Source organism: Bubalus bubalis, chromosome 16, assembly GCF_019923935.1.
Source record: "Bubalus bubalis isolate 160015118507 breed Murrah chromosome 16, NDDB_SH_1, whole genome shotgun sequence".
In the NCBI taxonomy this organism is placed as follows: Eukaryota; Metazoa; Chordata; class Mammalia; order Artiodactyla; family Bovidae; genus Bubalus; species Bubalus bubalis.
The window spans coordinates 44080692-44106889 of record NC_059172.1 but is presented as its reverse complement, the minus strand read 5'-3'; the positions used below and the strand labels follow the sequence as shown (position 1 = coordinate 44106889).

At 41.4% G+C, this 26198-nt stretch overlaps 1 protein-coding gene across 4 annotated transcripts in view; it reads left to right on the top strand.

Annotated features, from left to right (window-relative positions):
- The window catches only part of GALNT18 (polypeptide N-acetylgalactosaminyltransferase 18), a 391174-nt gene that overhangs the window by 247025 nt on the left and 117951 nt on the right, over positions 1-26198 (top strand). For all 4 annotated transcript variants that reach the window (XM_044929523.2, XM_044929525.2, XM_044929524.1 and 1 more), the window contains exon 6: positions 4565-4679. In XM_044929523.2, coding sequence (XP_044785458.1) covers positions 4565-4679 — 115 coding nt within the window. The remainder of the gene's footprint in view (positions 1-4564; positions 4680-26198) is intronic.

Here is a 26198-nt window from a genome sequence, read left to right as displayed (position 1 = left end):
ACCCTGCAGGACTCAGTCAAAAGTGGCTCCAAACTGCCATGCTAAGATCCCAAATTCTGTCTTTGCTGCTGCCTTTAGAGACACTCAAGTGACTCCTCTACGTGGCCTTTTTCTTATGGGTCAGGAGTCCTGAAAAAGCCAGCCACACCAGCCTTTATTTCTACCTGGTTAATCATTGACCAGGTGCCTATATGCTCCCTGCAAAGCCCTGCCCATTAAATACACAGATGGCATCAGAAGGTGGCCTAGGGGACTGTTCCTGGAATGAAAAAGGAGATTAAAAACTGGTGTTGCTTTGTATTATCTGAGGGAGAAAGATTATGAAAAATATAATTGAAAATGGGTGATTATTATCTGGGATTCCATTTTTCCTTGCCAGAAGAAAAAAGCCATATTCATAGTTAAAACAAGATGGAAGAGAACTCCACCTGTCTTTCCTGCGTTGTCTCTGTCACCTATCTGTTCGGCCTGTGCCACACTTCTGTGTTGTTATTAATAAATGTTTGCTAAGAGGTCACTGTGTGCAAAGGCCTCTTACACACGTGGTCTCACCTGCTCTTTGTCATAGCCTGGGGACAGCCCACAGTGCCATTCCCCTTTCACAAGATAAGGAAAGAGACTGACAAAGGGGAATGGCCCTGCCAAAGGCTCCAGCCAGTGAAGACAGGATCCAAACCCAGATCAGCTAGATTCCACGCCTAACTATCATCCTCCCAGGCACGCACTGTTGAGCTCAGAACTGGTGTGGCTGAATTCTACCCCCAGGTCTGCAGACCGCTATTGGTGGGAAATAGACCATCACACCTTGAGCGTTCTTGCCGAAGTCTGCACTGGTACTAGCTGCTTCTGCTCCCCTCATCTCTAAATGCATCAGCCTGGACTTAATCATTAAACCTGCATTCTAGGTTCCTGACAAAGAGTATCATCTGAACCTCAAATATTCCATCACCTAATCTATATCAAAAACTTAACTGAAGCAAGAAGGAGGAGGGAGGGATAAATTGAGAGATTGGGACTGACATATACACACTACTATATATAAAATAGATAATTATAAGAACCTGTGTGTAGCACAGACAGGGCTTCCCAGGTGGCGCTAGTGGTAAAGAACCCACTTGACAATCCAGGACACACAAGAAACGCTGGTTCAGTCCTGGGTGGGGAAGACCCCTTGGAGGAGGGCCTGGCAATCATCTCCAGTATTCTTGCCTGGAGAGTACCGTGGGCAAAGGAGCCTGGCAGGCTACAGTCTGTGGAGTCACAAAAAATCAGACAGGACTGAAGTGACTGAGCATGCGTGCACACAGAGCACAGGGAATCCATTCAGTACTCTGCAATGACCTGTGTGGTAATAGAATCTAAAAAAGAGTGGATCTATAAGTATATATAACTGACTGACTTTGCTGTATAACAGAAACTAATGCAACATTGTGTATCAATTATACTCCAATACAAAAAAATTGGAGAAGGCAATGGCACCCCACTCCAGTACTCTTGCCTGGAAAATCCCATGGATGGAGGAGCCTGGTAGGCTCTAGTCCATGGGGTCGCTAAGAGTCAGACACGACTGAGTGATTTCACTTTCACTTTCCACTTGCATGCATTGGAGAAGGAAATGGCAACCCACTCCAGTGTTCTTGCCTGGAGAATCCCAGGGACCGGGGAGCCTGGTAGGCTGCCCTCTATGGTGTCACACAGAGTCAGACATGACTGAAGTGACTGAGCAGAGCAGAATACAAAAATTAATTTTAAAAATGTAACTTTAAATTATATTAATGGAAGAAATTATATTAATGGAAGACTTTGAAAGAACATTCTTGGTTTTATACCCCATAGGAAGATGAAGATGCCTCACAGCAAGCTGTGGGTTATACACATGTATCTTGCCCACCTTGGCTCCTATTACCTAGGAGCTATACTTTAATGCTTTGCCCACACATGATGTAAGCTGTAAACAGAGCCCAGAGAGATCTTCTATTGAACTCTAAAGGGATGGCTTTGAGACTGGTGTTCACTACGTCCCAAAGTGACCTCTTTAAGAGGACTGACATGAGAAATTTCTTCCAAACTGAAAGCTTTCTATTCCTGAGAAATTAGTATAACATTTCCACATGGGAACTCTGAATCTTATTTCTAAGGCCTGTGTGTTTCTCTTTGGCCACCAGGAAGTTTAGGGTCAACTTTGCAGGTCTACTTTAAGAACCATGAAGGAAGACTCATGCATTCTAACTGACCCCTAATTTGGGGTGAAATTTTAGCTTTTCAGACATTTATCTCTTTTTTTATAATGTATTTTACTTTTTCTTATAAACTATTTCTAAGCCTTTGGAGAATAAAGCAAGATATAAATCAATAACACTTTCAGGCTGAGTGGGTCCACTTAATACCCTAGCCAGTTAATAAGTAATAGACTGAGGATGCCTGTGCTCTTCCAAGAGAAACTATTTTAGATTCTGTTCTTGCTTTGACTGGGCTTGGCCATGAGGGGAAGTCTCCCTCCTTTGTATCCTGGAATGCCCTACCCTGCTCAGCACTTCAGTAACATCAAGGAAAATGCTGATGTTAACTCTGCAGGGTCGATGTTTTAAAATCACTGTGCACTTAGAGAGAGGATTCTCTGGGCTTCTTCAGTGTACAAGTGCGTCTTTTAAAAATGATCTTTTGAGTTCCAGTTATGTCTGAGAGGTTTTTCAAGTGCTTTATATTATTTAATTTAATCCCTGTGAGGTTATAGTTGATTCTATTTGATAGATATGGAATCAGAGGCTCAGGGAGGTTAGGGAATTCTTTCAGAGATGCACAGCCAGAATGGGGAACCTTTCCCCTAGCAGTCACCTCTAACGGCAGGTCAAGCACCCCCCACCAGAACTCAGCCTAAAAGAGCAATGGATTGGGTTGTACTGACTGCCCTGGATGCCTTCATGTGGAAGCTGAGTCCTTTCAGAATAAAAGGCTGCAATTTGAGAAGGGGACGACAGAGGATGAGATGGTTGGATGGCATCACCGACTCAATGGACATGAGTTTGAATAAACTCCAGGAGTTGATGATGGACAGGGAGGCCAGGCACGCTGCAGTCCATGGGGATCACAAAGAGTTGGACATGAATGAGCAAATGAACTGACTGACTGAATTTGAAAGCAGGAAGGATAGAGACCCCAAAGCACCAGTCTCTACCCAAGCAGTCTCCTGCATCAGCATTCTCCAAAGAAATGGCCTGCAAAATAGCTGTTTCTCCACCTTCTTGAGTTTCCAATTTCAAAGACGAGTCCAATATGCATTTGAGTGACAGTTTTCTCATCAATGAGTATTCTTCATTTCTCCTTTTCTTTCTCTTCCCCTCCAGTTCCTCAGCCACCAGCTGATAAGATGCTGCACAGGGGCTAGACGAGGTAGCAGTGTGCAATGGAACAATTTAATGTTATTTGTGTAAGATGATGCTCTCAGCAGAGAAGCAACCCACTCGGTCTCTTGCTGATTCACCTAATGTAAATTTCCTCGTGACAGTCTGTGCTGGGTGTCTGCACACAGCCATGAGCCCTGCAATCACGCTTACTAGGAAAGGCCTTTCAGTTCCTGGCCCCTCCAGCTGTGTGGCGCGTTGCTCCAGCCTAAGACCCCTGCTGAATTCCAACCCAGACCAGCCACCTAGGCCCTGGCTGTTGGATATCTCCCCCTGGTGACCCAGAGGCACCTTAAGATCAGTTTTCCCAGCATGGAATCCCTCTTTCTTCTAAAACCAGCTTCTTCTCTATCCACCTAGCAATGGCCCTCACCCCATCATCACCCAAGCAGAAGGCCAGCTGGCATCCAGATTCCTCCTTCTCACCTTCAGAGTTCATCTGTCTCAAAGTTCTGCTGATTTTACCTCAATGTATGTCTTTAAACAATCCCTATCTCCATTCCTGGTACTCCAGCCCAGGTCTTCATCATTGCTCACCTGGATATAACAATAAGCTTCCCAACCGGATTCCTCGATTTCTACCCAATCTCCTCCAATCGATCACCCCACGGCTGCCAGAGTATTCTTTTTATAAACACAGATCTGCTTATTACCACTGTCTGCTTAAAATTCTTCTTTGACATTCCTTTATCCACAGATAAAATCCAAATGATTTACTATGCTATCCAAAGCCCCAGCTCATCTCTCTAAAGGGACCAAGGTGAAAAATGGGGAAGTTGTTGTGGGTACACAGGTAGCAACAGAGACCAGCTTTGTAGTTCAAAATGCAGGGGTCAGGACAGCCAGAGGTACAATGTGGTCAAGACTGGCAGACTGAGCATTACCTCTCTGGTTCACACACAGGCAAGCACCACCAAAAACAATGCATGGTCACAGGACAGGAGCTGTCTGCCTCTGTCCTGATGGAAAAGGCTCCCTGGAGTAGTTGGTGAGGGTGGACCTGGGGGGGCCACTCAGAGAACGAGGCTCACACCAGTTTTGCAGCAAAGGAAGGAAGAAGGCCAGACCCTCCCGGCAGGAAGGCAGCACTGTGCTTCCTGCTCTGTTGACCCCCATGAGACGGCCCCTCTGCTAACTGCCCTCCATCTCTCCATGCCCTGCAGGAGCCCTGCCCTCATCGGCTGCTTCATTGTGGACCGCCAGTACTTCCAGGAGATCGGCCTGCTGGACGAAGGCATGGAGGTCTACGGAGGCGAAAATGTCGAGCTCGGGATCAGGGTGAGCAGGGTTTCTCACCAGGAAGGCTTCGCTCAGCTCCCCAGTGGGTGAATGAGTCCAGGGGGTGCAGAAATCTGGCACAGGGTTGACGGTGGTGGACTGATACTGAACGTCCAGTCCCTAACCTTGGCCCATGCATATGTGATCAGGGCTGTTAGGGATGGGATAGAGACACAGGTTGGGGCCTCTAGAATTTTCAGGAAGGAAAGAACATCAGAAACTCTTTTGGCTGAGGTGGAAACATGAGAGACTTGATCTCCCAAATCAAGTAGATAAACCTCTGTGTTGAAACCAAATGCAGGTTTCACAGGGAGTGAGCAAAAGGGAGCTCCAGGAACAGGGAGGTGAACAAGAGGGACCCTCAGAGCCGCTTCTCTTCACTGTTACCTCCCCTCGGGGTTTCTCTGTTATTCTCCATCTCCTCCACAGTGGCCCACAGAACCTTCCTAAAGACTTTGTCAAGAGAGTGCCACAGAGAAATAAACTCATGGAGTATAAACGGCAAAGCACAGAAAGGCTCACGCCATGCAGGTTTCTGACCCCCGACGTGGTGGTCAGACCCTCAGGCACGTACATGCCTCACATCACTCTCCAGAGATATCCACCATCCTGCCCCAAAGTACAGGGCCCTTTGCAGCTATCAATGTGTGGTGTGAGTCCACACTAGGCACCATTTATTTTCTCATCATATAGGAACGTTTCCAAGGCACTGACCCCTTTCTCTGGGCCTATGAAAAGGTAACTCCAAAAGGAAGCCTTCCCCATGACTGAGAGACACATTTGACCCCTTGGCAGTTGACAGAAGTGTGACCCGGGATGCAAGGAAGGGCCTCGCCCTGTAAAGGGAAGACCACCTCTCTGTCCAGGTTGTGGTTCTTGCCTCTTGAAAAAAGCGACATGCAAGCTGGGCTTGTCCCCACTGTGGTCCCCATTGTCCTCTCCACGGGGATCTTTAAGCAGCCTGGCCCACATGCACTACAGGCTTGCCAGTCGCTGGCCAGCCCTCGTACCTGCTGTGTTCAAGGCAGTCATCCAAGCTGTTCCCCCTCACTGCCAACCCTCCATGAAGGCCACCTAGCGTCTGCCTGGTTCCCACCAGTGATCCCACTCTTGCCCCTTTAACCTCAGTGTCTGTATCTGGCCATCTCCTATTCCCAATCTCCAGTTTCCACTCAAGGACTCCAGCTTAGATAACCCTCCTTAGCCATCCCCACTACCCACTGGGCAGTCAACTGGAGCTGGACAGCCCCTGCCCTTTCCTGACTGGAGACTGGGCATCTCTAATGAGCATCTCACAACTATAATGGCCTGGCAGGCTGCATGGGCCTGGCTTGTCACCCAGGCTTAATGCTAAGGCTTTAAGTTCTGGAGGCTGGAGCGGCTTGTCTGAAGCAGAGCTTAGTGAACACTTCCAGGCACCTGTATTCACTGAAACCCAAAGAAATTGCTTTGGAGGCAGTCAAGATACATGGGTTCGTTGAGGAGCTAATGTATTCATAGAGGACAGAGCCTACATAATCGCCCTCATTCCTCTGCTCTCCCTACACCGGTCATTTATTCACCATTTGCATCCTCACCATCTCATTTCCACACACTCCTGGATAAATGCTTGCCCCCAAACATAATATTTTTCACTAGAAGCTGCTGCCGGGAATTGGCTGAGCGGGCAGAACCGCCTCTAGTCACTTAGGCTTTCTGGGTAAAAATGTCTGGGAATGGAGAAAGGAATTAGATTTGTGAACTCTGCCTCCAACATACCTGTGAGTCAATCACAGAGTGGTGGGAGATTTCTGGCTTTTCCTTGCCTAGATTATTAATATAAAGCTGTTCTGGAGTATGGGCCTGGGTGAGGGTTTCAATACTTGTTTAAAATTTGGGGGTTTTGTGCTGGGGGTGTAAAATACAATACAAAATGTTGCCTGGCTTTTTTTTTTTTTTTTTTTCCTGTCTGTTCCTTCCTGTTTGACAGCGGTGAAGTGTCATGGAGTTGAAGGAAACGTGGTTTTTAAAGCAGGTACCGAGCAACTTGTTGGCTGGCAGAGCTAAGGACAGAAGCTAGTTAATTTGAATTAACTTGGTTTCAATCCTTGGTCATAGAACTAGGATCTCACATGCCGTGTGGTTAAAAAAAAAAAAAAAGTTAGAGACATTGCTTTCCTCCCCTCACTTATTCAGAGGCAACTTATTCAAAGTTCTTACCCATCTGGCACATAGAAACAGAGTCATTTGCACAAATATTCAATACCTGCTCTGGCACTTTATTTATATTCATCCATCTAAAAACCACCCTAAAAAAGTAGCTGTTATCATAATACCCCCTTTTTCAGTTGAGGAAGTTGTGAAATGAAGAGCTTACATAATATGTTCTCAAAGTCATATGACTTATAAGAGGTAGAGAAAAGATTCACCCTCGGGTCTTTATGATTCAAAAGCCTAGCTAGATATACCACAGTGATCTAGGAATAAATGTTCTTTGTGCATTCCCCAAAGAGTATTACAGTGTCCATGCAGTAATTTCCTTCTACTTTACACAATTGTGTCCACAGAGTCCTCATTTACAACCTTATTCTTATTTTGCACTCATTTCTAATAAGCCTTGTTTTCCCCAATTTCTAAGTCTACAACTCAATGGGAAAAAAAGAAGGGAACTGCTGTGGGCAAGCAGAATGAAAAGAGTGAGAAATAAGAGCTGACATTGAATAGAAGACAGAAAGATTACACTGATGATAGCTATAAAATACTAGAATATATAAGAAAGATTTCAGGAGCTGGAAAGGAATTAAAAAGTGGCTAGGAACTGTTATGGGTTTAATTGAATCTCCTTTAAAACATGTTGAAATTTTAACCCTCTGTACCTGTGAATATGATCATATTTGGAAATAGGACCTTCACAGATGTAATCAGGTTAAGATGAGGTCATACTGGGTCAGGGTGGGCCTTAATCCAGTATGACTGGTGTCCTCATAAAAGAAGGAGACTTTGGACCCAGACACAGAGGGAAGATGACCACGTGAAGATGGAGACAGAGATTGGAGTTATGATGCCACAAGCCACTGAATGCTGCGGCTACCAGAAGCTAAACGAGGAAAGGAAGGATCCTTCCCTAGAGCTTTAGGGAGGGCATTGCCTACCAAAACTTGATTTCAGACTTCTAGCCTTCAGAACTGTGAGAGAGTACATTTCAGTAGTTTGAGATAATTCAGTTGGCCATGCTTTGTTATAACAACCCAAGGAAATCAATACAAACACCAAAACTTAAGTGAAAGTAGGAACCAGAGAAAGCCTGAGTCCATTATATCTGAAGAACCTGGTAACTTGAAGCCTATGATATCCCAGTTTCATGGAGTATACAGAGGACAGGACACAAAGACTAAGGCTTAAGCTGGAGGAGGGCATGGCAACCCACTCCAGTATTCTTTCCTGGAAAATCTCCATGGACAGAGGTACCTGGCAGGCTACGGTCCATGGGTCGCAAAGAGTCAGACACGACTGAACGACAAAGCACAAAGCACGAGGCTTAACCAACATTAAGAGACTAATAAAATAACCCCTACCCCTTACCTCCCGTAAAGCAGGGACTGCAAAGGCCAATTACCTGAATATAAAGATGGGTTAGAACTACTCCCACCCACATTTTTATTATTAAAGTGAAGATTGCCTGCCTAAACCTTAGGCCAAGAAGAAAAGAAAAATTCTCTGTGAGCCCCTCCCTTGTGCCTATCATCTAAAATCAAGAGAATCTCAAGAGGAAAATGTAGCTTAAAGTTGTTGGAAGTTTTTAGGCATCTGCAAAAGTGTATACAAATCCTCTCTGAGAAAGACCCAGGCCACAAAGTTTCTCCTAGCTAGAGTTCCAAGGAATGTGATTTCAAGTTGTTTTCTTTTTTTTTTTTAATCATAAAGCAGACAATGGAAAAAGAACCAAGAGCAAACACCAGCAAAAGCATTGGACAGCCAAATTTGATCTACAAACTCTTCAAGCACTGAATCTATCTGATATAGGATATAAGTTGTATATTTAATAACTTTTAAAAAGAGATTTAAATATGAGTATGAAGCAGGAGACTATAAAAAGACCAGTCATATTTGGGTAAAAATAGAATTTCAAACATGACTAACATAAAAATGGAAATTAAAAGCTTAGTGGATGGATTAAACAGCTAGATGGATATTAAAGGGAAAAGCTAAGTAAACTGGAAAATAGTGCTGAAGAAATTATTCAAAATCACCTGGGAAGACAAGGAAAAAAATATGAAAGAAAGAGGTTGAGAGACATGTAGAAATGAGGAGGGTCTAATATCTTAGAATTCCAAATGGTGATGATAGAAAGAGGATTAAGCAGAAGCAATATTTGAATAGAAATGCCTGAAAATGTTCCCATACGGCTGAAAGACACCAATCCTGTCCAAAGTAAAATAAATACAAAAAGATTCACATTTAGACATATCATGGAACCATAGAAAAGCAAAGATGATGAGAAGATCTTACGGCAGTCAGAAAAGATAGATTACCTAAAATTTTATGATAATTAGAATAACAACAGACTTTCCAGTGGCAATAGTGGAATCCAGAAGACCATGAAATAACATCTTCTATATTGCTGAGAGAAAAACCAACTTTTACGTGTACATTCAATTAAAAAAAAATCCTTCAAAATCTAGGTTAAAAGGAAGCTATATTCTTACACAAAACTGAGTTTGCTACTGACAGATCCTAACTAAAAAGTTTTTAAAGGATATACTTCAGATACAAGGAAAATGAGCTCAGAAGGAATTCTGAAATAAAAGATTAATAATTAGCTCATATATGAGTAAGTACAAATATATGAGTAAATGTAAAGAAATATTCATGGTAAATAACACTTTAGTAATGTATTATAGAGTTATTAACACTTCAGGAATGTATTGTGGGGTTATTAAAACAAAATTACAGTGCATGATGAAAATTGCAAATAAGTTGGGAGGGAGTGATTATAAATAAAGTGCTTAAAATGTCTATATTGTTTGTGAAGATGGAGAAGATCCTAGTTGACTTTAAATTCTGATAAAGTAATCTGTTAAAATTCCTAGAGAAGCCATGAAGATCATAGATATAGAAAGTCTAACTTCTAAAGAAGTAGAGGGTAAAAAACAAGATATGAAAATGGTAAGAAAGAGAAACAAGACAGGTAATTCAAGAAGAAAATATATGAAATGGTAGAAATAATCCAAATATATCAGTAAATGTAGTAAATGTGCATGGGCCAAATTAAGATTAACATTTGAAGACTGGATTTTAGAACTTATCTGTAGTCTATTTATAAGCCTGAAATATGATAATACAGATAAGTTAAAATGTAAACAGATGGAGAATGTCATGGCAGGTAAATACTATCAAAAGAAAGTTGCTGTAGTTAAATTAATGTTTAAAAAAATACTATTACACCATGCTTTAGGATAAATAAGGTAGATTTCTATAAGATGAAAGTATGTTAAGTTTATCAGGAATATATGAAAATTATAAGTTTGTGTGTACCTTAATGGTACAGCTTTAATTTATATAACATAAAATGGATAGAATTTAAAGGAGACATCAACAGCACCACTAATGCAGTTGAGGATTTTAATAAATTTTCCCAGTAATTGATAGACCAATATAATTGATAGACCAACATAATTGATAGTTTAAATCAAATGGGCATATGTGCAACACTGCATCTAACAACCACAAAATTCAACAATTTAAAGGGAGTAACATCATATAAACACATTCTCTGATCTCAATGGAATTAAATTAAAAATCTATACCTAAAAAGTATAGGAATAAGCCATATTTTTGGAAATTGTGAAACATTTCTGAATAGCATAGGTCAAAGGAGAAATATACTAGTAATTTTAAAATATTTTGAACTGCTGCTGCTGCTACTGCTAAGTCATTTCAGTTGTGTCTGACTCTGTGCAACCCCATAGATAGCAGCCCACCAGGCTCCTCTGTCCCTGGGATTCTCCAGGCAAGAACACTGGAGTGGGTTGCCATTTCCTTTTCCAATGCATGCATGCATGCTAAGTCACTTCAGTCATGTCTGGCTCTGTGCGACCCTATGGACAGCAGCCCACCAGGCTCCTCTGTCCATGGGATTCTCCAGGCAAGAATACTGGAGTGGGTTGCCATTTTCTTTTCCAATGCATGCATGCATGCTAAGTCGCTTCAGTCATGTCTGGCTCTGTGCGACCCTATGGACAGCAGCCCACCAGGCTCCTCTGTCCATGGGATTCTCTAGGCAAGAATACTGGAGTGGGTTGCCATTTCCTTCTCCTATTTTGAACTGAATATAGCAATATAACAAATATATTGAATACTGCATATTACATTATGTGAAATGCAACCAAAATAGCACTTAAAAAAACTGTAAATCAAAACAGTATGGTATTGGCATAAACTCAGACAAATAAATCAAAGGAAAAGAACAGAGATCCTGGAAATAAGCCCATTCATATATGCTCAATTAATTTACAACAAATGAACCAAGAATATACAAAAGACAAAAGATGGTGTCTTCAATAAATGGTATTGGGAAAACTGGACAGCCACATGCAAAATCACAAAACTGGACCATTATCTAACGTAATACAAAAATGTAACCATACACAAAAATTGACTCAAAATGGATTAAAGACCTGAACATAAGACATGAAACTGTAAAACTCCTAGAAGAAAATATAGGCAGTAAATTCCTTGACATCTGTATTTTCAAAGCTGTTTCCCTACAATTATCCTATTTAATGTACCTAGCAATCAAGTGCTATAGGCAAGCCAGATATTACTATCCTAATAGTGTTATACAATTAAAAATATTTATATTGGCCAAAAAATGTTAATTCATTCTTATGGTTTATTATCTCATTATTATAATCATTATTTTAACAATAAAGATAACAAGAAATCAATTCAAGTACTTTGTAAACTATAAAGTGCTCTATACAAAACATGATCATATCTATTATTATTATACATGCAGATATATCTATGTCCCATAAATATACAACCATACATTTCATATAGTGCTTTTTTTTTAAGAACACTTTAATTTGTACAGAGTATTATAGTCCTGCTATAAGCCAGTCCCATTGCTTGGGTCTTGGTGACAGTCACCAAAATTCAAAGTACTGCATGAGCTCATACAGTTGGCTAAACCTAGGCTATAGGCACATGCTTCCAGGGGTCAGGGACAGGTCACATATGCCTCCTTTCAAGTTCCATGGGTCCAAGTATTACACATGATGTTGTCTCTCATATAGGAAGGGAATTTGGAACCTAGGTTCAAATGTCCTCTAAAACATGTAATATAGTGTCTAGGATACTGTACTCTATATTCCAAATACCTTATCATAAATGGAATTTTTTTAAAAAAGCTTTTTATTATGGGCAATTTCAAACATATCCCCAAATAGAGAGAATGGTATAATAAATCCCTTCCATCCATCACCCAATATCAACATTGTCAACTCATGGGCAATTTGGTTTTAATCTCTATTCATAATCAATTCTCCCTAACTCTGGCTTTTTGAAGCAAATCCCAGATATTATATCATCAAAAAATATTTCAATATGCATCTAAAATAGATAAGAACTTTTTGAGAGAAACATGATCACAATACTATTTCAGTCCTAAAAGTGTTGAACAGAATTCCCTAATACCATCAATTATCCAGTCAGTGTTCACATTTCCGCCAATTCTCTCAGCAGTTTTTACTTTGTTTTACAATTTGCTTGAATCAAGATCCAGTTGATCAATGTCTTATAAGTCTCTATTAATCCACTGGATTTCTTTCTCCATTTCTTTTTTCTCCCTGTAATTTATTTTTAAAAAGACCAGGTTATTTGTCCTGTGGAGACTCCCACAGTCTAGGTTTTTCTGATTGCATTTCCCTGATGTCATCTAACACTCCTGTTCTGTATATTTCTTCTAAATTGCTAGTTAGACCTGGAGGTCTAGGTTCAGTTTTGTAGCAAGAATATTTCAAAGGCAATATGTGTGCGCTTTCATCACCGGGTACCTAATGTCTTGCTGTCTCCCCATTTGTGATGTTAGCAGTTACTGCTGATTAGTGCCTAGATCAAGTAATTCATTAAAGGTTGGAAAATGGTGATATTTTAATTTTATTTTTCCTTCTTTGTTTATTAGCTGGAATAACTTTCATAAAGAGACATTTATAGTCATCCATTCTTTGGTTGCCTGGAAATACAACACAGTTCATTAGGAAAAGTCAGAATAAATAATTCTTTTATAGTTTGCAAAATAACGAGTTGATTCTCTACCATCTTTTAGAGGGAGCCAATTAGGTTTTTGAGTACTGTTATGAACTTACAGTTTTAAATATATTTGATGTGTTTCAATTCATTTTATATAATACCCTAATTGATTTGCAGTTTTTTCACCTTTGGCCATTGGGAGCCTATTGACATTCGTTCCTCAGGAAAGAGTCCTTTTGCCTCTTTAATGACTTCTCTGGCATCAGAAATGTTCCATCTATACATTTCTTGCTTCAGACCTGTAATCAGCCATTTTTTTCTAAGGAGCTCAGCTTTCTTTAAGTGAGAAGTGGTACTTAAAAATCACAGTCTGGGTCTGGGCACTACAGGCATTCATTGCTACTGAGTTGGTCCGTGTTTCTGGGTCTTTTCAGTGGTTAGAGCTAGATATATTCTTTTTGTTTAAAGAAAACACTTTCAGTGTTCATGATGATCTCTCTGAATCAAATTTAGTACTACAGGCTTTGTACGTCTGTGTGTGTGTGTGTGTGTGTGGCTGCACGGGGCTTTCATTTCTGCGTGAGGGCTTTCTCTTGCTGCAGAGAGCAGGGGCCTGCTCTCTAGTTGCGGTGAGCGGGCTTCTCATTGTGGTGGCTTCTTTTGTCGCAGAGCACAGGCTCTAGGGCGCCGGCTTCAGTAGCTCTGGCACGCAGGCTTAGTTGCGTCACTGCGTGTGGGATCTTCCCGGACCTGGGATTGAACCTCTGTCCCTGCACTGGCAGGCAGATTCTTAACCACTGGACCACCTGGGAAACCCACTACAGGATTTTTACTTAATTTCATCAATCTTACATCTCTGTTTCCTTTCTCTGATGCCAAAAATTCTGGTTCTTAATGACATAATGACATAATTACTTATTTGTTTTATTCCTCAGCATGCATACAACTGTCTCTGAACACTATCACCAATGATATGATTACTAGAAACAGTTTAAATTTTCATTTTGGCATTTCTTTCTGCTTTTAAGTTATATTCCACTGGAAATGTAAAGTCAAATCACTGTGATTTAAACTAAAATAGTTCCTCTCTGTGCATTATTCTACTAACCAAATAAACAGGTTCATTTCTTTATTTTGCTTTTGATTTTTAGGAATTGCTTTTTTCATGTTTAATTCTTACAGCTATGTAAATATTTACATAATTCCAAGACCAGATCTAGAAAAGAAAGTGTATTCAGAAAAATCTATTTGCTATTACTGTCTTTTTTATCCTGTTTCTTTAGTACCTCTAACATAAACACCTTGTTTGTTTTATTTTACCCTTTTAAAAAATGGAAATGTGCATATACTCACATCTCTTTTTCTTAGATAAATAGAAGTATGCTAGTATACTTTTCACTGCTGTGATTTTTTTCACTATATAAATTTTTTTCTGAAGATTGCAATAGTGTATAGAGGTATTCCTCATTGCTTTTTCATAGCCGCATGGTGCTCCAATGCATGCACATTTCATAGTTTATTCTGGTGCTTGGTGCTGTAATGAATCATCTCATGCATATAATTTTTCATATTTTTCTGGATTATTGTTTGAACAGTTTCCTAAAAGGGAAATTGTGAGATAAAAAGGCAAATACATGTGTAATTTTGCTAGACATCAAATATCCTTCTAGAGTAGTATTTTTCCCACTAGGAATGGTGAAGCTGCCTATTTCCTCACCGTCAATCAACAAAGTATGTTGTGAAATATTTGGAGTTTTTCCAATCTGACAGATGAGAAATGGCTTTCAGAGTAGTTTTAATTTGCGTTTCTCTTATTAAGAAGTAGGTTGAGAAGCTTTTCACATGATTATGGCTATTAGCATTTCTTTTTTCCATGAGCTTTTCTTATCTTTGGCCCATTTTCCTATAGGATTGTTAATCTTTATTTTTAGAACCTCTTTACACATTAGGAATGGTAATACTTTTCCCATCATATACATTGCAAATATTTTTTCCCAGTGTGTTACTTGTCTTTTGATTTTGCTTTTGGTGTTTTGCTGGGGTTTTTTTTTTTTGCTATGCAAAAGATGCCTTTTTTTTTTTTTTAACATAAGCAAATGCATTAACTTTTCTTTCTTGCTTCCAGAGTTTAGTCAGAATAAAATTTACCCACTTTAAGTTTAAAGAGAAAAGTCACCTATGTTGTAGGATTGTTTTTGTTTGTTTGTTTGTTTGTTTGTTTTGCATTTTAATCTCCAGTTCATCAGAATTGATCTTGATGTATGGTGTGACGAATGAACCCAATGTCTCATTTTTCTGAATGGCCCTCCAGTTATCCTAATACCTTCTTTTTAAAATTGCATCTTTTCCTCACTGGTTTACAACACTACCGTTATTATAGGCTGAATTGTCATACTTAGGGTTTGCTTCTGAATTTTTTATTTCAGTTCTATTAATCTATTTGTATATTCATGTACTAATATCACACAATGTCTATTATGTAGCCGTTATATTATGTTTGTATGTTCAAACTCGCGAATGTTTGTGAATTAAGTTTGTAAGTTGGATTTTGGCTTGCCAACAGTGTATCAAGAAAACCTTGGATTCAAAGGAAGAAAAGATCTATGAAAGAACCAAATAGCATCTTTCCCACTTCTTTTCTGTCTATACTTTAAAATACTTAATGTCAGGATTTATGGCTGGTTAATCTTCATACTGATGCTTGGAACCTAGTAAGTGCTCCATGGACAGCTGTCAAGTTTGAAGGCCAGTCAAATGTAAGAGACTTTATTCTATATATCTCAGAAAGTTAGAGCCACGGACAGTGGGGTGGAAGCTGTAATGGATGTAGATATCAATTCCATCTAAGAAACAAAGATTAGAATCATTAAAAAGGAAAGGATGGCAAATGGAATCATCAGCTCCCTATAACAGGGAACATAAACACCCCTCGGTATAATTAGAAAGGTAGATGAGACTTATGACTGAAATAGTTAATAGAAGTGTGGCAATAATTATATGTGAGCTACTGTCCTAAGTGCTTTACATATATTAGCTCCTTTAATCCTTGCAGCCACCTTGTGATGCAGAATCTTTTATTACCCCTGCTTCCAGGAGGATATACTGAAGCACCGAGAAATGGTATAACTTGCCCCAGGAAAATGGTAAAGCTAAGATATGAACTCAGGGAAAGGGGCTTCAGAAACCATTTTGCCTTATATAGGTAGGCATAGTGTAGTGGCCTTCAGTAAGAAATCAGATCAGATTTCTCATGTTCTGCTTGTGGATTTATGTATATATTCATTCATTCATTCTTGCCAGGTGCTGGAAAACTAGAGGTGAATGACACAGACTCTGTCTTTGAGTGGCTCTCAGACTAGCTGGAAAGACAACCACCTTCCCATCTTCTAAGTACTAGCTAACAGATTATAGAAAACGTCTTGAGCTTAAACAGGATGTCATGACCTAAAGCTCCATTGTGACTTTAAGGACTTTGTTCTTTGATCTATCTTTGGCAACCATAGTAAGTACACAGCTCCCTGCTGACACTATTTCTTGTGATAATTCTTTAAAAATTTTTGAATAGCAAACCATCATTTTTTTTCCAAATTGTGAGTAGTAGTAAAAATCATTAACATGAACTGAAGCAACAACAACAAAAAATGAACACAGTGAAAGTTAAAAGACTGATTGAAGAAGTAAAGAGTAATATAATTTACATCTGCAAAATTTGATTCAGAAAAACTCAACTTGGTGAGATCATGGCCACTTTGTGAGGGAGGCCATAATTATAAAATAGACGTAGATTTTAAAAATGCTGATAGATAAATCATATCCCAGTTGTAAAATCAATGCAAAAAAGTATTAGCCCCTATGAAAATAAGTCTAGTAAAATAAAATTGGAAAATTAGCATGAAAGGAAATATATTTTAATTACTTTATATAGAAAATTGACCTAGCGAGTTAAAGTCCCTTAATGACATTTATTCCAGAAAATATTTCCTGAATGAAAATTCATCACTGTGAATATAATTCGGATTAAAGCACTAAGTAAGGCATAACCCAGTGCTCAGGATCAGAATGGCAAGGATGAATATTGCATGTGTCTTGCAGTAGCTGAGGGAGTGACCACTCAACCCTTGAGAGCTGGGTGAGGCTTCATGGAGAGGGCAGCATTTAGCCTGGGCCTAAGGAATGAAAGTGTTTTGTCCAGGTGGGAAGAGGAGGACAGGCATTGCAGAGAGTTGAGGTGACAGGTATAGAGTGACGATTGAGAAAGAACATGACTATGGCTGAGCTCTAAGGCTGAGAACTAGGGATCTGTAACTTGGTGCTAAACCAGAGAGTGAGTGACAGGCAAGCCGGGTTATCAGATGGGGAAGAAGAGTGGTCATTGGCAATCCAGAAAGTGGCCTTTGGTGGGCTTTTTGCTCATCCTGGCTTGTTCAACATTTTCGCCAGTGACTTAAGTAAAAGGAAAAGGTAAATTCATGACGGATGACCTATTGCTGAGAGCACAGACAAACATTTCCTTGGTTACCGTCACTGGCCTTTCTAGGTCTGGAATGTCTAAGATTTGGCTAAGTGACATTGATTCTTGGGCAACAAAAGAAGGTTATTATTTCATAAAGCTATTATTTCATACATGCTCCACAGCTGACAAACTATCAGGCCACAAGTCTGGAAGATAATAATGAGAGGAACTTCCATTATTGAACGCCATCACTTTGTACATATTATCTGGTTAATTTTAATGTGAGTCCCATGAGGTCCGTGTTGTTATCCCCATATTGTAAGTTAGGAAACTGGAAGTAACAGAATAAAATGCCTCCCCGAGTCACTCAAGATCAGAACTAGCCTGAGTGGTTCAGGCCTCATGCCTTATCACTGTCACAGTGCTCAATCACCTCTGCCTTCAGGATTTAAAATCACCCGGGGCCTAAAGTTGAATTTCAGAAGCTAAACCTGGGCCAGCATCGCTTTGGAAAATGACCACAGTACCATTTCAGTGCTTGAGGTTTCTGCTCAAATCCCTTATGGGAGATAGGCTTGGATCAGACAGGATCACATGGTGTCTTCACCTGAGGTTGCTGCTGCTGCTGCTAAGTCACTTCAGTCATGTCTGACTCTGTGCGACCCCATAGATGGCAGCCCATGAGGCTCCCCTGTCCCTGGGATTCTCCAGGCAAGAACACTGGAGTGGGTTGCCATTGCCTTCGCCAATGCATGAAAGTGAAAAGTGAAAGTGAAGTCACTGAGTCTTGTCCGACTTTTAGCGACCCCATGGACTGCAGCCCACCAGGCTCCTCCATCCATGGGATTTTCCAGGCAAGAATACTGGAGTGGGGTGCCATTGCCTTCTCCGCCTGAGGTTGCAGGAGACTTCAAAACTAGAAGAGGTGACAAAGACAAGAGCTGAGCTGAAAGCCAGAGTCCAGAGCCTCAGAAAAGAGATAGATTGAGGAGCTGCCAAAGGAGAAATGCCCGTAACAGACAGGAAGTCAGAAACCTGGGTTCAGGGAGCCAGAGACACAGAGGAGGAAGAGAAAGCAAAGTAGGGGATATAGCAACTGCTCAGAACAGGCATTGCCATTATTTGAGATTTTTACAAAATGTATCTAGGGTTAAAGGGCTAAAGACTTTGCTAAAATTACCAGTGAAAAAGGCTCAGGCAAGTGAACGTCTGCTTGACAAGCCTCCTGCTTTTTGAAGCACTTGAGGGACCACGTGGTTCTCTCCAGAGGCCTTGGTCTTAGTGGACTGAGTTAGCTCATGGCTAACACCATAACTGATCTCACCCAGCCATGAGGACAATGCCACTGGACACCACAATTTTAGGTAAGTCAGCTAGTCTCTGCCAGCACAGTGAGAGAGAGACTTGAAAAGGAAGAGAAGGGGCGTGGGCACCAGCATTCTTGCTCAACTGTGGTCTCAGGAAACCACCAGAAGCAATATCTCATAGAAAGGCTGCAAGTAGATTCTCTGACCTCCCATCCCCGGAGACAGAGAAAATTAAACACCTTAAATTGTATTTTAGGCTCTGATTGCTTTTAAATGTTATGGTTGGGCCAGGCCAGCTAGAGCTGGAGTTCAGAATAATCTGAGAGTTTAGAGCAACACATCCTTCTGTGTGTGTGTGTGTGTGTGTGTGTGTGTGTGTGTGCATGTGTTGTGGGTGGGTGGGAACATGAGCCTTGCCTCTGTTTTAGACCGTTTTGTCATGAATTGAAATCTGCTGTGGCATTGTCCTTCAGCTGCTGCCATGGGGTAAATAAAACCTACAACTCACAGCCATAAAATGGAATAACTATTCATTTCTGCCATATTCTGAGGCCAAAAGTTTCAAGACATCAAACACAGGTTTCAAACTTGCAGGCTTTTGTTTTTCCTTAGGGAATTTGCCCAGTGACTCCAAGCTTTAGCTGAAGCAGAGTCCACGTGTTCCCTTAGCACTGTGTTAAACGCTGATAGTGGTTTGAGTGATCATTGGAGGTCAAGAGGTAGCCTTTCCTGATCCCTATATAAATGAGTTATTATAGTCTGACAAAGGTGATGCTGAGATTTCAAGTCCAGATGATGGGAGGGTTGAGGATGCCATCGACTAGGAAAGGGGTGTTTGGTGTAGAGAGTTGGTTTGGGGGTGGGGAAATGGGTCAAGTTTGACATTAAAAGCAACAATGGAAATAACCAGAAAGCTTGCATTATTTGTCCATTTATTTACTTACACAATGAACGTTTATCATGCTGCTTGTGTTATACCCTCGGCATTAGGGGAGAAATGTAAGACCTGGGTCTTGACTTCTGCAAGAAGCCAGAACTATCTAACTAAAGGTAAAGAGAAGATTTGCAGGTGAGACAGGGGCTGGGTACCCTCTGTGTGCCCAGTCAAGGATAGAGGATGGAGGATCCCAGAGAGGATGAAAGTCTGAACTAAAAAGAGATTTTAGAGTTGAGCATGGGCATAGGAAATAGGGTGGGTGGCAGGGTGGTGGTACCCATAGTTACAGAGAAGAATCGACTAGAAAGAGAGCTGTGTTGGTGGAAAATCCCAGATGCCAAGGGAAGTGTTTCAGGAGTGCACTAGTCACATTAAAATGACCACTGACGATAATAGCTACCCGTTCTTGTTTACTTTGTGCTTTTATGTATTTAACGCTAGACACTGTGCTAAGCTCTGGGCATACAGTGGTGAACAGGATCAGCTAGGTTGTGCCCTCATAGGGCTTATTACATCCCGGTGAGTTTTATTCTGTACCTCATTTCTTCCTGGGAACCATGAAAGGCTAGAATTATTATCCTCATTTTACAGACGAGAAGACTGAGGCTCAGAGAGGTTGAGTCACTTGCCCAGGTCCTGCAATGAAAGAGTTTGGTAAAATTGGGATTTGAACATGGTCCTGCATGGTGCCAAAACCTCTAAATCCCCACCTGGTACTGTGAGGATATGAGTGGAAAAGGGGCATCCAGATGTGAGGGGAAGAAGGCTTTGAGGGGAGTTTTGGGGGCAGGAGGTGATGATGGAATATGGATGTCAGAGGAGAGACTGCAGAGGTAGGGAGTTTAGAGATTTATATGACCATGAATGCAGGGAGAAGGATTCCTTAAAAACTGCTTGCAGGGACACGCCATGTACAAGGCCCTGGGAACGTGTGGATTTGACCTTGAGAGAGGAGTTGGCATTTTCCTTCTAGGAGGTCTGCCATAGCCAGTCCTGATCTGTTGGCATGTGGCCACTGGGCCTGGCCTCCTAGGACCAGGGGGCCTGAAATCCCCAGGGCGCATGAAGTCTGAGCAGCCTGGGGCCTATGAACCCTAAACCTCCAGAATCGGAGGTCTTTTCTGATTGCGATCTCCACGTGGGAGGGGAGCTTGGTGCCCCCAAGCAGCCCAATTATCCTGCCATGCTGGGTGGCCAGAAGGCATCTGAAAACACCGAGAGGAAGGCTCTTTGCCTCAGCACATTATCTTTAGCTCACCAGCCACAGAGTAACTCTGCAATTACAAACCAGCCGCTGAACAGACGCAGCCTAACTGTATGTTGTAAAAGTTTACGATTAGTAAAGATATGTGCAAAATTAATCCCTAAAGAACAAAGTAATTAAAAAAGTACTTAATGAAGCAATTAGCTAGAAATGGTGGGGAGCAGAAGGAGGAGAGGGCCCATGGACAATTTTACTCTGGAAGGGTCTTCACATTTAGGTTTTTTTAATTGTGTTCAATGAGGGAGCCTTAGAGAAGTACAATTAATAAGATGCACAGAAGAAGTAACAATTGATAAAAGATTTTGAGAGCCAAGCTGAAGAAAATGTTTTACTTTCTTAAAAAGATGGGACCAAAAAGGAAAATAGCTATAAAGGCCATTATTGTGATCATTAACAAAATTTGATTATAGGCTGTGGATTAGACAGTAGTCATGTATCAGTGTTTAATTTCCTGATTTTGGGGAGAAAAAAACCTGGGAGCCAGCAATGAGTTTTAAAGCTCCAGAGAGTCAGTTTCTCTCTCCTTATCTTTTCTTTTTTTAAAATTTTGTCTTTCTTTAATTGAGTCTGCCTGCTGCTTTGTACTGGAGAAGGCGATGGCACCCCACTCCCGTACTCTTGCCTGGAGAATCCCATGGATGGAGGAGCCTGGTAGGCTGCAGTCCATGGGGTCGTGAAGAGTCGGACATGACTGAGTGACTTCACTTTCACTTTTCACTTTCATGCATTGGAGAAGGCAATGGCAACCCACTCCAGTGTGCTTGCCTGGAGAATCCCAGGGATGGGGCAGTCTCGTGGGCTGCTGTCTACGGGGTCGCACAGAGTCGGACATGACTGAAGAGACTTAGCAGCAGCAGCTGCTGCTTTGTATTGTGCCATTGGAAGGTAACTTCTTTGCCACCAATACATCATGGTTCCAATTTTCCAGGAAGGGACCACCAGACAAGGCCAAAATCAGTTCCTCAGAATGACTGGTAGAAGCTGAGCAGGGACTACCTGCCTCTTCCTCATCTTCCTCCCCTCCTCCTCGTGTCCTCTCCTTGCCTCCTCCTTCTCCTCCCATTCTACCTCTTCAGCCTCAGCAGCAGTATCAGCATCATCACCATCCAGACACTCTTGTGGTTTTCTTCTGAAAAATCCTCATGTTCACAAATCTGAAATCACAGAAGGGGAATTCAGAGACATCTACTCTCATTGCAAATGCTCTTCACTTTGTAAAGCCATGCAAGGTAGAAGTTCCCAGTGAGTAAAACCTCCCAGTGCTCACCAGTAATGGTTTGCAGAAATTATCGCCACATACAAGTGTTTCCATCAAGCAGGCTTACCTGCACATGAAGTCAGTCCTGAAGATAGAATTACCCTCTAGTAACACCCCCAGGGCACATGTCCTCCCTGAAGTCCTGTTTCTCTCTGTGTCTGCACTGTTTTGGAAAGTCTAATGAACGCGGCCTCTTTCCTTGCTTGATGTAGGCCACACTCAATGCAGTGGGCCTGGCTTTACTCATTATGACTGCTTTAAATGCTGCTCATCAGTGACAGAGGATCTTGATGACTTGTGTCATTTTCACTACCTTAGAATTGTTAGTCCTATAAAGAAATCGTGGAGTAAGGAAGAGAAAATATTAATAATACCATGACTTCAAGACAGAGGCTTATCTTGGATTTCAATGTTTCTAAAATCAGATTGTGCCTGATAAATTTGGCATACAGATAAATAATAAATATATACAGAAATGACAATTTATTATCCAAACCAGAGCACTTTTGAGAGTTAAAGAGGGCACTGCTGATTGTTACACTGGAACAGCAGGTATGAATCAGTGTCGTCACAAGCAAACCAGGACATACAGTCACTCAACTTATAACTTTATATGTACATTGAATGCAATTCATTCATTTGACGTTATTTGTTAGGTAACACACATCACGTAGGGTGTACAATGTTTAACACTGGGCATACAGTGCTTAAAATTTACATGCTTAACGTTTGGCTTACAGTGTTTAAAAGGTAAACACAGACCTCTCCCTCTTGCAACTGATGGCATAAAGGGACAGATAGCTGATGAAAGGGAACAAAGCATAGATGTATATTTACAAATCGTTATTGCCACATTAACAAAACACCACAGGCTGGATGACTTAACAACAGAAGCGTGTTTGTCACAGTTCTGAAGGCCGAACGTCTGAGGTCAGGGAACCAGCAGGGTCAGATCCTGGTAAGAGCTCTCTTCCTGGCCTCCAAACAACCACCTTCCTGCTGTGCCCTCATGGTAGAAAGAGAGCTCTATGGTCCCTCCCCCTTCTTATAAGGACACCAGTTCTGTCTGGTCAGGATTCCACCCTTACAATGTCCTTTGACCTTCATCACGTCCATAAAGGCTCTCTCCCCAAAAGAGTCACACAGGGGCTTAGGGCTTCAAAATATGAATTTGGAGGGTTTGAAATTGATTATATTCTTCATAGCTGAAGATGGAGACGCTCTATACAGTCAGCAAAAACAAGACTGGGAGCTGACTGTGGCTCAGATCATGAACTCCTTATTGCAAAATTAGGACTTAAATTTTGCCTCCTTACCTGCCTCCTGAGAAATCTATATGCAGGTCAAGAAGCAATAAAACTGGACATGAAACAGATGACTGGTTCCAAATTGGGAAAGGAGGACATCAAGCCCGTATATTGTCACCCTGCTTATTTAACTTATATGCAGAGTACATCATATTAAATGCTGGGCTGGATGAAGCACAAACTGAAATCAAGATTGTGGGGAGAAATATCAGTAACCTCAGATATGCACCCTTATGGCAGAAAGCGAAGAGGAACTAAAAAGCCTCTTGATAAAAGTGAAAGAGGAGAGTGAAAAAGCTGCCTTAAAACTCAACATTCAAAAAACTAAGATCATGGTGCCTGGTCCCATCACTTCATGGCAAATAGATGGGGAAACAATGGACACAGTGACAGGCTTTGTTTTCTTGGACTACAAAATCACTGCAGATGGTGACTGCAGCCTTGACCGCTTGCTCCTTGGAAGAAAAGCTATGACCAACCTAAAAAGAATATTAAAAAGAAGAGACATTACTTTGCTGACAAAGGTCCATCTAGTTGAAGCTATGGATTTTCCAGTAGTCATGTATGGATGAAAGAGTTGGACTATAAAGAAAGCTGAGTGCCAAAGAATTGATGCTCTTGAACTGTGGTATTGAAGAAGACTCTTGAGAGTTCCTTGGACTGCAAGGAGATCCAACCAGTCCATCCTAAAGGAAATCAGTCCTGAATATTCATTGGAAGGACTGATGCTGAAGCTGAAGTGCCAATACTTTGGCCACCTAATGCAAAGAACTGACTCATTGGGAAACACCCTGATGCTGGGATAGGTTGAAGGCAAGAGGAGAAGGGGATGACAGAGGATGAGATGATTGGATGGCTTCACCAACTTGATGGACATGAGTTTGAGCAAGCTCTGAGAGTTGGAGATGGACAGGGAGAACTGGCGTGCTACAGTCCATGGGGTTGCAGAGTCAGACACTACTGAGCGACTAAACTGAACTGAGGGACACAACAAAAAATGTAAGAATATGAGTTCCCGAAGGTCATGGACTTTGCATGGTTTTTTTCAGACAAAATTCCCATCTCACACTAAAGCCCCCAGCCCAAAGGAAGGAAGTACTCCATAAATAATGGCTAAGTTGAATTAAAGGGTAGAAGGCACATGATTGATTTATAATTTTGGAAGATGGAGTGGAGGGCAACAAGAGTTGCAGCCACACACACACAAAACCCAACTTGTTAGAAGGCTATTGATAGAGTTGTCCACACAAAGATAATGGCAGCTTGGACCAGAATATTGTCTGTGCAGATTGAGAGGTGTGATTAAATTTAAGCTATATTTAGGAGGTAGAACTGACTGCATTTACTGATGTATTATTGGATGTTAAGGAAAGGAAGGGGACATAGTTATAGATGAGTTACATAATTATTTCCTTAGGTTTCAGCCATGGGCTATTAGGTCGATGAGGGGAAAACGAAGGGACACCCAGGGAGGCAGGGAAGGAAATCAAGAGCTTGGTTTTGGATAAGTTAAACGTGCGATGTCTGAGAGATGCACAAGTGGAGGTGATGTGTAGGCAGATGGACATACAAATCTTGAGCTCAATGGAGTGTAGTATTTCCTCTGCCCTAAAAATCTCTCACTACAGCGGTAGCGAATCTTATCATCAACAAAATTTTACAGAGATAATAGTTATACCACATGCTTAGCGGGCTCTAAACTTGGGCTAGGTGTTGAAATAACCCTCTATGTGTATTCACTCATTTGACGCTCACAATTATTTTTGCAGTGTGTCATTTTTGTCTCCATTTCACAAACAAGAAAACTGTATGTTAGAAAGTGAAATAAATTCTCTAAAGTCAGCAATCCAGCAAATGGAAAATGTAGGATTTGACATCATGCATGCATGGAGTGGGTTGCCAATTCCTTCTCCAGGAGATCTTCCTGACCCAGGGATCGAACCAGCATCTCTTATGTCTCCTGCACTGGCAGGCAGGTTCTTTGCCATTAGTACCACCTGAGAAGCCCAGGATTTGACATCAAGACTCTTTAGCCCTTGTGCTCTGACCATGGTGACCTCCTATCTCCCAAGAGGCAGAGGCCTTGGCAACATTTCCTACTCGGCTCCTAAAGTATCATGTGACCTTGAGCCTCAGATGGGAAAGGGAAGGTGATTGGTTAGGTCCCCTGCAGCTCCTGCAATGCTGATCTATTTCGTAAATCCCTTTTTAAAAAGTTTTAATTCATTTGTTTATTGTCTGTGCTAGGTCTTCATTGCTGTGCAGGCGTCCTCTAGTTGAAGTGAGCAGAGGCTACTCTCTGGGTGTGGTGTGTGGGCTTCTCATTGTGATGGCTCCTCTAGGCACGCGGGCTCAGTTGTTGTGGTACATGAAGCTTAGTTGCTCCGAGACATGTGGGATCTGCTCCATGGCACATGGGACCAGGGATTAAACTGGGGTCCCCCACATTGCAAGGTGGATTTCAACCAATGGACCACCAGAGAAGCCCACAAATCCCATTTTTAATGTGAGTTTGCTGTAGGTACCTATCAGAGATGAAACTCAAGCTGACAATTCATTTTGATGTGTATGAGAAGGGCAAATCTCTTTAAGTGAAGACCCAGCACACTGCTTTCTTAATCTGAATTCCAGTGGAGTAAAACTCTTTAGAACAAATATTTCTGAGTGAGAAAATGTTCAGCATCTCATATTCACTTTTATCATCTAAATGTTAACCTCAAGTATCCCTCTGAGCCAAAGGTGGGTGTGATGCTTGAGCCAG